Below are 12,190 nucleotides of genomic sequence, written 5' to 3' on the forward strand. Positions count from 1 at the left end.
CCCTTCTCTAGTGCCAGAGGGACTCTGTGCAGTCTGCTCCAAACCAGGAGGCCAATGCCACTTGTTTGACAAGGGGCAAGACTGGAAGGAGGGACCTGCCCTGCAGGCTTTGGGTGGGAGGATGTGTTTGTTTTCCATGTTATATGAATTTATTTTTGTCATTTCTAACCCAGCATAACTCAGGGGTTTTTTTGTCTCTCAAAACTTGGTTCTTAATGTAATAAGATACAGTTTTAGAAATTCAAAAGCTTTTAGTATGCAAAGTTTAAAGGAGGAGAGGTAGGCAGTGTTAGTTCTGTTCATCTCCACAACCACAAGCCCCACTAATTTCCTCAGTAACTTCCAGCTGAAACTTTCTCACCTACCCTGTCACACTGATAGAAATCCTTGTTCAGATCATCTGCTCTGGACATCTTTGAATTTAAAAATCTTCCTGATTCGTTCCCAGCTTGTCTCTTGCTTCTGCAGTCTGCTCCTGTGGTCCCAATCACATAATATTTTTTCTTAGATTTGTTAATTTTTTAAAATTTATTTTGCACTGCATTAAATTTTTGTACCTATTTGTATTTCTTCACTCAGTGTCTTTCATAAAATCCTTAGTTTGGTTCTCTCTTCCTTTCCTCTAATTGTCTTTGCTGCCTCTCATTTCCTTTACTTTCACTTAGGATTTTTCTTTGCTAATTCTCCCAAACTGATGAATTCTCCTCTTTTTTTAATGGGCAATGGGGAAAACAAAAGATTTGTCCTTTGTATTTACTTGTGAAAGTGTAAACCAAATGGAGAGGGGCAAAGGGGGAAAACCTTCTGTCTTCCCGGTAGAGAGGGCAGCTGGGAACACTTACGCTGGTCAGTGAGGGTGGCTAATTTTCAAAAACACTCCTTCGTGGAGATGGAAAGGTCCTTATTATGTTCTTTAATTTGGTTGAATGTTTTTCCTGCATTTCAATGCTTGGAGGCTCCAGAAAATTTAGGGAAAATGAGTCCAATGATAATTTCCTGTGTTGGTTCTCTGAAGTTTAGGGTTTTGGTGCTGAATTGGTGCTTCTATACTGGAGATGGGGACAACTCCAGGGACATGGAGAGATTTGAAAATAAAATATTTCTGTGTTAGATATAGAAATCTTAATTTTTGTAAGGTTTCAAGTCTATATTAGAAGTTCAGTTGTTATAATGTACCATGGAGCATAACTCAAGAGCCGCTGTGCAAACCAGTTTTAAATGCAACACACTGTGAGCCTGCTTTCTGAAGGCTCAATGTAATTTTTATGACAGAGCTTTTATAGAAGATGATTGCATTTAGCTTAAAACTGAGGCTAGTGGGATTTCTGTGAGTCTGCTCATTTTCTGCTTTCCTGTTACAGGCATCAATCCTGTCACACATCAGCCACTTACAGCACATGCCCTGGGATTTTTGTTAGCTTCAGAATTTACATATGAAAAAACCTTGAGCAGGTGACCTGCAGGGAATGCCCTGGGAAATGCTGTGTTCCACTGCTACAGGTCTGGCACTCAGGGATCTGTACTCTCAATGAATCCAGGTTGTTCCTGGGGGTCACATAGACCTGGGTTTGTAGCATTGCCAATACTAGAATAATAATGTTTTGTTTAAAGCTACATTTCCTATAATTATGTTTATTGCCACCTTCACTTTTTTTAAAAATTTACTTTATTGTTTTTACGGTTGAGAAGAAGAATTAAAAAATATATTTAAAGTGCTTCTTAAAACCAGGACGAAAGAAAAGCAGTTCTTGCTCCAAACACTGATTGGTTTTGGGAACACACTCATGGCTCTGCTTGTTTGGGTTGTGTAACTTGGTTGGGATGTATGAAAAGTTAGAGCAGAGCCCTGACTGGATTACAGCCATTCACTCTATGTGGGACTTTTAGTGAAAAAAATGCTGGCAATAACTGAAGTGCTTGTTCCAGGATCTCTGACAATTTTCACTGAATTTACATTTTGTCCTACAGACTTTCTAATAGGAGATTACATAATGACAGAACAATTCTGTATGGCTCACATGGTGGTTTATATTGTGGTCTGCTCAGGACCTAGATAACATTCTTGCTCAATGATACTAATTCTCCTTTCACAATTTTGTTAGTACTTCAAAACCTGAGGTAGTTTAGCTCAACCCTGTAGGTAACAGCTGTTTGTGCTATTTTTTTCCTTCTTCAGTTAGGTTTTTGTTCTTCGCAGATATGACTGTAACAGTAAAAGGCTTTCTTTTATCTGTTTAAAACTGCTTTGTACTATATTTAGCCTATCTCCTTCATGTAAGCAAGTAAGTTATCTTTAACTGTTACTCAGGTAATGTAGCTTCTCAAAGTACATTAAATGACAACCTTCTATGGTGTAATAAATCATGTATTAGTCAGAATCAGGTTACTTTCGAATTCCCAGGAAAAGTGCTTGTGGAGAGCTCTGAAAGTCTCATATAATTTGTAGAGTCTCTCTTCTTGTTATTAAATATTTTAAATTTTCCAATTAGAAACAAGTACTTGGAGAATGGTGGACATCTGTATCTTAACTTAGCAGGATTGTTTTGAAAATAGCAGGCAGACATTTCAACATGTTTTTCATGATTTTTTGGGAATGACAAGTACCATTTCACCACTTGTACTACGCAGACTTGTGCATCTCTGGATATCGGCCTGCATTCTGTGGTTGCTGGCCAGAGCCATATGCTGAAGTGGAAGGTGGAAGCAAATCCTTCAGAGGATTCTGTGCTGACAGATTCCATCAGCAGCTCACACAGACATGGAACCACGCTGGCTGAGTCTCTCACTGCAGGCTTTGTTACAGAACACTGTCCTATATTATCTGCTTTCTAAAAGGTTTCTAAAATCTCAGAGAGAGCAAGTTCTCTCTCGTGTGAGATAAAGGGACCCAAAGTATTTTGTCTTTGCCTTCTAGCTGTTCTGCAAACGAAAGATAAGAAAGTTTCTCACTCTTTTGGGCTATGACACTATCACTTTTGTCTGTCCATCATTGCTCCTAATTATTATTTATTATTAATACAACCACACAAATGTAAATTATTGCTCCCTCTAGGTGGGATTTAGAGTGCATCTTAACGTGCTGATTTCTGGAGCCATTTGATTGGAATCTGAGCAAGAGAAGTCAGAAGTCCTGGCCTTGATCACCTCCTGTGATACAATGTCATAGATTTGGGGTTTGTGGATGAGAGGAGAGTAGTAGATGAAGGCTTTCACTCAATGGTAGCAGGCTTTGACACTTTTTCCCACAGTACTGCTGTGTTGGGATGCTACAGGCTGGATGGGTGTGCCCCCAGCAGGGTGGGGGGGTTGCTGCTCCCCAGACAGAGGTGAGCACATGGTTCCTTTGCTGTTTTGCAGGCAAGAACTGGGACCTAACAGCAGCTTTGAATGACTATGAGGAGCTGCTGGAGGTGCAGGAGCCAGAGCAGCCTCCCCAGGTGACCAAGGCTGAGAGGCCCTGCCTGCAAAGACAGGATGACATCGCCCAAGGTAAGAGCTCCTCTGCCAGGTTTCAGGGGATGGGCAGGTCTCTGACCTGTCTGCTTGGAAGCTGTGCTTGGCTGCAGAGAGTGGAAGGCCGTGTGCCAGCAGCCTGTGAGCTGTGTCATTGTCACGGGGCTCAGAGCTGCTGCTAGACCCTATTTTTCATGTTTTCGTGGTTGTGAGCTCTGCCTCACTTCTGCAAGTAGTCTTTTTAATGTGTGATTAAAGTACAAAATATATTGTCCACAAGCAGTCCTGTGGTACTTATGAAAGGAGTTAATTAGAGGGTGTCACAGACCACTATTGTATATAGTTTTCCATGCTTATTGAAACAAACAAACAAAAAGGTTTAAAAAATCCGTATTTCACTCTTTGCATTCTTACTCACAGTATGTGAATAGGATCTATGAAGACTATGAATAACTTTCACCTTTAAAATTTCATTTTTTTATGGTTCCACAGAAACTGCCTCATATCCCCTGCTGAATAGAAATTGAAACCTTAAGAAAAATTAGTCAACTACCTCTAACAGTTAATTTCTAGTACAAGCTGATAAGCATTAGAATTTGCTTTTTTTGTTTGCAGACCTCTTATGGGCTTTATTTCAGCTTTCCCTCTGCTGGATTGCAGTTTTTTCCTATGAATTTCTCAAGAAGCTGTAGTTTGCACCAAAATAAATCTGTAGGTCTGACAGCTTGTCATGTAGGCAGGTAATAGCAGTAGCATGGTGATGGCTTTCTGTGCAGTCATTAAAAGCAACAGAAGGGCTTCCCTTCTCCTGCTGGCTCTTCCCTCCTATTAAACAGGAAATAGCATCAGTACTTAGGAGTTTCAGTAAAGCTCCTTAAAAATTGCTGACTTCTATCATAAGAAAAGGAACTATGCTTCTTATGACTCCTTAAAGCACTGAATACAAATAAAGGGAGGAAGAGCAGCACTGTTGATAAAACCATGTCCCTTCATCCTCTTTAGGATACAGTTTGCACTGAAATGTCCATTTGATGTTTAGTGGGGTACATCTGGTTTTGACCACCTGGACTGACAGGAACCTGGCTGCCAACTTAGCTTGTAGCTGAGGATCTCATGGTCAGAGAGCCACCTCTGATTGACATGTGGAACTAGAGGTGTTCAGGAGGAGCAGAGAAGGGAAAGGAGCACCTTGGTTTGCACCAAGGAGTGGAGGATGCAGCCAGAAGGGGAGGGCTGGGCTGTGCTGGGAGGGGTGATGGAGTGGTATCATCTGTCTGTCAGTAAATTTTTTTCCAATGAATCTTTAAAAACTTAAGATACATCAAGAAAATATTTTATAGGAATACTTGTCTTTTATATCATGTTACTTTTACTGCTGGTCTGTTTTGCTAGAAGGAGAGTCAAGATCCCCTGACTTGCCAAAGGGATCTGTAATAGGAACAAGCAATCTTTTACAGCAGAGAAATAACCTGAAAAAGGTAGCAAATAAGAAGTGGAATAAATTCCTAGTGAAAGGAATGTGCATTCACCAGCCTTGGCATTGTTGGCCTTTTATGCAGTGGTACAGGTTGTAACTTCTCTTTGGTTTCTCTACAGAAAAGCGTCTTTCCAGAGGGATTTCCCACGCCAGCTCAGCCATAGTCTCCCTTGCTCGCTCACATGTAGCAAATGACTGCAGCAATGAGCAGTTCCCTTTGGAGATGCCCATCTACACATTCCAGCTGCCAGACCTGAGCGTGTACAGTGAGGACTTCAGGAGCTTCATTGAGCGGGACTTAATCGAGCAGGCCACCATGGTTGCATTGGAGCAAGCAGGTGGGTGACACCATGGGTGTCCGGCAGCAGCTGGGTGACACCGTGGGTGTCTGGCAGTAGGTGAGTGAACACCTCGGATGTCAGTAGGTGGCCAATCCAACATTTGGGTTGGCATTTCTAATCCTGCTGTGCTTCCAGAGCTTGCACATCCTGCCTGGGAAATAAAAGCCAGAGAGTAAAAGAACTACTGTGTTCTTTGCCAAATGACACATATCCCAATCCTGTGTTTCCTTTAAAACATTACAGAAAAACTGTCAAATTTCATTAATAAAGTAATTGGGAGAGGAAGGAAAGGACTGAGGGGGAAGTCATGCAATAGAGAAGGACGTGAGTCTGGATGGTCAGAGGGGGTTGGTACTTGCAGTTCTCATGAGGAAATGACTTTGCAGTGACTGTGAAAGGAAGCGTCTTCAAGTTGTGTTGCAGCTTGAGAAAATAGTTTTTAGATATGCATTTTATGTATTTATTATTTTTTGTAATGAGAAACTACATAATTTTAAAGTAATACTTCAGTATTGTCATGGGGAAAGAAGTGTAGATATTTAAAATTAATGTTAATTCACATCTATTAGTAGTTTAAAGTTTTAAGCCAATTTTGAAGGATATAGAAAAATCTATCTAAAATTAGTATTGGTGCCTTATGAAACAGCAGGAGTGTTAATGAACCATGAAATGAACACATCTGTATAGTGAAATGCCCAATGCTGGTGATATAAAAGAGTTGTAAAATCAGATTTCATGGTTGTTTTGGGATATGGAATAGACAGTTGCTTTTTTTGTCTGTGGATTGCTCTACTGGCTTGTGTAACACTGGATTGATCTGAGATTTGTTCTCCAGCCCTGGTGTCCTGTGTGAGCCCAAACTCATATAAAGTGCATAAGGTGCACTGAGATAAAGGGCATCTTTGGTTTGAGGCAGGAGCTCTGCTCATCTGGTGTCCCACAGAGTGCTCACAAGGTGTTGTCATGTGCTCTTTTTTGGCTTTGGTAATTGAAAAGCCAGACATACTTAGATAATAGCCTCAAACAGTAAATACTTAAGGAAAAAGAAACAAAACCTACAAACAACCAGAAGAACCCCAAGCAGTGTTCAGAAGGCCTTTTGCTGGGAGAAAGAGCAGTATAAAATAAGGTAGGAATGCTAACCAAGGCAACTATGAAACTTGAAAACTGCAAGTCACCTATCAAGAAAATACATCCAGTTTCTCTAAGAACTAGCTAACCCAAGGAGGACAGGGGAAAAAATAGGATGGTTCTTCCTCTGACAGCTCTGCCAAACCCTCTGAATTCCATAGGGATATCAGAAGATACCTTGGTACAGTACCACTGTTGACCTACCTGCTTCAGTGCAATTACAGCCTTTAGAGTCTACTATGAACTAGAGGATCACAGAGGCTTTCTGACCTTAAAATCAGAGAATAGGGGAATTTAGGGCTGATATCCTCTAATCCATACAGAGCTGGCTGGCTTTGAACTTGAAATGGCTGCAAAGACTACCAAATTTGCTGCCTCTTAGCATTCCTCTCAAATCTCTCTGAAAATTAGAATAAATCATTTATTCTTTTCTTCACATTAATTAGGGCAGTAACTTGACACGCACTGGAAAAGTCCCTTCATCCCCAGAGCCTCTTGCATCCTGGAAAGGAGGGGGTTTGACCATTCGAAGTACTCATGGTTTTGATCACAGTTATCCTTGTAGCTTACATAGACTAAGTTTACTTTGTGAACTTTTCATTCAAATAACCTGGAACTTCCTGGAAAACACTTCTGCATTTCAAGTAAGTTAAACAGATCAAACAGTTTGCTTAAGAAAATCATGTAAGGCTTCATATAAACAAACCTTTTGTCTTTGTTCTAGATGTAAAGATATTCAGTTTCGTGCCTATTTAATTTATTTGTTGTACAAAATGAAGAGTGAATTAATAGGAAAGCCACATAGTATTAGACATTTTATTGTCTCCTACCAACAGTTTGACTATGGTTTGGTCAATGACATAAAGAAACTAAAAGATGAGGTGCATTTCCTGCAAAGAGCCGAAAATCTATTTCAAACCTAACCCCATGAAGGACAGTAGCTTCTGTAGCTGAGGTTGGGGATGTTGTTAAAGGAAGAGAGGAGTATAATGGGTATAATGCCATGAATTTCAAGAGAAAAGAAATAGAAAAGAAGCTGATTAGGCAAAAGGAGGAGGAAACTTGCTAGGAGCTAACAGCTTACTACTCCCAAAGCCTGGATTGGGAGAGCAGAACTGCCACTAATGGTGTCACACATGGGTTCTGAAGTGGCCATATGAGCTGGGTGTCTGTAAAAGCCTGTAAGGCTTTTATGTTCTTTTTTTATGTGCTTAAACTCTTGCTACTGTGATATCTATATGTGACAGAATGTCCTGGTTACATCGTATCTGTATGGAAGCTCAGAACAAAATTCCCGATTTACTGCAAAGTGCTGTGTGAGATGATAAAGGAAAGGCCCAAAGAAAGGCAGTATGATTTACTTACTCCCCACTGCTGCAATGTATTATTTGCTCCTTAATGTGATTGCTTTCCAAATATTCCTCTGAAAGGACACAATGCATCACATTCATAGAAACATTTTGAGGTTTTGTCCATCTTATAAACTCAGCTGTTGATTATTGCCAGAATTGGAATGAAGTCAGCCTGTAAGTAATGGGCAGACTGATCTCTGTGAGCTCTGGCAGTAACCGCTGTGGTTGTTCAACAGAGGATGGCTCGAGGTACTGAGAATATTAAATGAAGTCTGTGTGAAAGCAATTTTATAATTCTAAATATTTTGCTGTGGCAAGTTGATTTTCATTATAGACACGTGCTCCCCTGTGTGTTGGTAATGTGTGGGTTGACACAGAGATATTATGAAAACTTCTGCTGTACTGAAGTACTGTGTTTTAAAAAACAGTACAGGCAGAGGAATGGCTCGTCTAACACTGTTTTTAACAAAAAGAAAAACCAATTCTATTGCAGTGCTGAAATACAATTCAATACAAAAAGTACAAGTAATACTGTATGAAAGTCCAAGGACTGTTTTCCTCCACTTTTCTTTCTGTGCTCATGTTTGTGTTTTCTAAGAAGCATTTTATACAGCTACAGCCAAAGTAAATAGTAATATGCTGTTAAGCCTGGGCTTCATGTCCACTAAACCAATCCACCAAAATTCTGGGAATGTTTGATCTCAGTTTTCATTTAAGCTCCATTTTCCTGGTTTTTTCCCTGAAGGGACCCTCTATAGCCACTAGATTTGAAAAATGAAAATGCACTTTTTTGTTAAAATCCAATAATAAACCCATATCTGCTATTTTTTTTCAGCCAGCCATAAGCTTTGTGATGTTAACCAAGCCCACAAACGCTTTTTGCAGAATGCGCTTGACAGAGAATCACTTTTATAGAAACCTCCTGTTACTCAAAAGATTCATAAACACCAGACTTTGACATTTATTACCAATAGGTGCTAGTTAATCTGCAAAGCAATGCCACTCATAATTCCCTAAATAATTATTTCCTAAATAATTCCTATTTCCTACCTAAGGTCTGTGTGGTTTTAGGTCTTCTAATGATGCTTTACACAGCACCTTGGTGTAACTTTTTGCTGAATATGATTCCACCAAAACATTGTGCTAAAAACAGGTGGCAAGTTGTCATTTCACAGATGCAGGAGTTGCTGAAAATGATCTTGTTATTTCCAAAGGCTGTCTAATAGTGCTTTAAATTAAGCTTCTTTAATGCATATTTAATTTAGAACACAATAAGCCTAGTCTGAGGTGTTGTGCATTTACAAATCAGCTGCTAAAATCACTTGAGGATTACCAGATGTGCTTATTGATCTTCTATGCATCTTTACAGTGTGGTACTTTTAACCCATTCTGACTAATTACAATTTAATTCCATAGCTCTTAGTACCCAGAACAAGTAACTGGGGTACATAATAAATATTGCTACACTATTTTTCCCATAATGTGTATTACCTGTCGTTACAAGTAAACTTCAGTATAATTTTGTAATGAAAACTTACTAATGGAAAGACATTTATTTGTTGTTTGAACTTCCTTCTGTTTTGGAGGTTTAACTTTAGGCGCAAGACTGCCTGTACAAATATATAGATGCTATTTCCTCTCAGCTTCCCAGTCAAGAAACTGGGGGAGAAAAAGTCTGCCTGTTGCATTATTCATTCAATTATTCACTTGTGCATTACCCACAGACCTGCCAAGTGTTGGGAAATGTACCAGCTCTACTCACCCCTGTTAATCATCTGCCCTACTTCATCCCCAGACATGTTACACAATTACCCCCATTTGCTTTCTTTCTATTAGAAGTGCCCATATGACCTTTTAACCAAGACTTAGCACTCCAGTTTGCTACCACATGGCAACCTGTATGCCAGGAATTACCTGCTTTTAGTGTAGCCTTGGGCAGTGATAGTCTTCATGACTTATTTCTTCATCAAATATCTGTCCACTTGTCAGGCTTTTCCATAACCAATCTCTGGTTTGATCTGTAAAACATGCTTCACATAGCAATGATGGATAAGTGGTTCTCTAAGTATTCCCAAAAGAGAAAAGCCACATTCTATACTACCCCTCAGGCTATGCTTCAGTGTCATTTTAATTCTCTGGTAGTGTAGCTGTTGGTTTTAGTAGATCTAATAATGATTTACACTATGGGAAATGAGAGGAGAATCAGCTGTTGAAACAATCCATCTGTTTGAAACAATTTACTTAATAAACTTACCTTTATAGTAACATATCTTGATTACTGCATACATATTACTTTCGTCTTTGACAAAAGAAAAATTCCTTTATTACCTTAATGTAATCTGCTGTGTGTGTGGGAGGCCAATGTCGATTATGTTTGGGAACTGACAGCAAGGTTCATAATGGTATTAAGGCAATAAACTCCTTGGAAATCCATCCCTGGATGCAGTATATGAGAATGGAAGATGGAAATGAATTAAAGGTGCTGTCTTCTTCTCCACATCCATGTAGAGAATAGTTTATCTGCTTCTTGTTTCTAATCTTTTCAGTTTTGACTTCTGACATTACATTGAAGCTTATTTGGTAAAGAGGATGTTCATGGTTACCCCTCCTCCTCTGTGTTTGCCTGTGCAGAGCACTGGCCCTGTTCCAGGTTCCTCTCCCCCCATAACCGGTGTTTTCTTTCCAGGACGCCTCAACTGGTGGTCCACGGTGTGCACAAGCTGCAAGCGCCTGCTGCCCCTGGCGACAACGGGCGATGGAAACTGCCTCCTGCATGCTGCCTCTCTGGGTAAGGGACAGTCTGGGCAGGAAACCTACTGCCAGAAATAGTCACTGCTCTTCTCTAGCCCCAACCAAAGCTCAGAAACTCATCAGATGCAAAGATTCGCATTAAAAGTCTGGTTCTGCAGCAGTATGTTCTTCACATTTCACTGTAGTGTTGTTTCCCTCAAGCGTGCCTAAAGCAGGAAAGGAGAAGGTTTATCAGGATATAAAAATATAATTGGAAGAGTATCCAAACCCATGTGTCACAGACACCAGTTGATTTGTATTTTTTCTTAAATTTTTCATGTTCCCAGCCTAACAGTTCTGGAACAGGCAAATTCCAGGTGCTTCTGCAGGATTGTCCTCATTATGCACAAGGAATTTCATTCACTTTCTTGATTTTTCTTCAAACAGCTCTGTGCTGTTTTCAAGAATGCAGTGTCAAGCTATTATCTCTGTTAGTTCCTTGTAGGTTTAAGCATATGTGAAACAGCATTTGGGGTGAATTAAAATAATTTCCAATTGATTAATCGTTTATACAAGATTTTTGAAGCCTTTCTGCAAATCAGTAGAAACCTGTGAAGCTGCAGGTCTTTGTGCTTTCTACATCCTAACCTATTATCAGGAAACTTAAATTTTGTTGCAGTTGCTAAAATCTTCCACCAGCAGTACTCCAAAAAGTGACTTTTTAAAAACACTGGGATTTTTTAATATTTTGAAGAGACTCCTCTTGTTGAAAGAAGTAGTAAGAAAAGAGTTTTTGCTGTTTCCAAGGATCGTTTTATCTTTGTCTCCTTCATTTTGTATGTTAATTACTGCAAATGTTTGGAGTATTTTGACCTGAACCCAGCAGCTGACAGTGTGGTAACTGAAACATGGGCACAGGACTGGGGACAGCTCGGCTCTCTTTTGGTGTAGGTTACTATTCCCAACCACATAAAGATGTTTCATTATCTTAAAATGAACTTGAACGCCTGTGGCTGGTTGCATTTTTAGACTTACTGTAATCTTGAATGCTCTGAGTGTTGAAGCCAAAGGAAATTTCCTGCTGTGTAAGAGCTGGAGCCTTTGGGTGCCGGTACGTCTGTGATTCTGAGAGGTGCCTGCAGTGCTCATTAACATCCTTGTGCCTGCTGGCAACTGCAGCTAAAACCAGCCTGTGCACTTATTATTCCATGGCTTGCAGCAAAGTTGGAGTTACCTGCAAGCAAACAGTGAACCAGCTCAAATCCTTGGTCATTCCTTAATCGAAGTTTAAAACGTGTTAGAACTCCCTCATGTTGTTCATTAGCTTTTTTACATTGACTTTCTTCTTTAGAAACGTTAAAAACAGTGAGTGAATTATTTGCCAGGGGGAATCTTCAGCTATGTATTAGCTATTTCTGTTTCACTGCAGCTTCTTTAAAACGGGATGTCATCTTGTGCTGCTTTAGGGATGTGGGGATTTCACGACCGGGACCTTGTTTTACGGAAAGCCCTCTATACTATGATGAGAAGTGGAGCTGAAAGGGAAGCACTGAAAAGAAGATGGAGATGGCAACAGACTCAGCAGAATAAGGAGGTCTGTATGGCCCAAAGACGGCCTTGTTAATATCATTTAGGGTTAAAAGGATTCTTCTGAAGTTTGCTGTGAAAGTTTTGATTCCTATCAAATTCCTTGTGCTGCCATTTTG

General features: G+C 40.0%; 1 protein-coding gene across 3 annotated transcripts in view; it reads left to right on the forward strand.

Annotated features, from left to right (window-relative positions):
* Positions 1-12,190, forward strand: part of OTUD7A (OTU deubiquitinase 7A) — a 110,481-nt gene that overhangs the window by 73,447 nt on the left and 24,844 nt on the right. For all 3 annotated transcript variants that reach the window (XM_017737523.1, XM_017737531.1, XM_017737528.1), the window contains 4 exons: positions 3,358-3,489; positions 5,050-5,268; positions 10,441-10,542; positions 11,951-12,078. In XM_017737523.1, coding sequence (XP_017593012.1) covers positions 3,358-3,489; positions 5,050-5,268; positions 10,441-10,542; positions 11,951-12,078 — 581 coding nt within the window. The remainder of the gene's footprint in view (positions 1-3,357; positions 3,490-5,049; positions 5,269-10,440; positions 10,543-11,950; positions 12,079-12,190) is intronic.

The sequence above is a fragment of the Corvus brachyrhynchos genome, unplaced genomic scaffold, assembly GCF_000691975.1.
Source record: "Corvus brachyrhynchos isolate BGI_N302 unplaced genomic scaffold, ASM69197v1 scaffold200, whole genome shotgun sequence".
NCBI lineage: Eukaryota > Metazoa > Chordata > Aves > Passeriformes > Corvidae > Corvus > Corvus brachyrhynchos.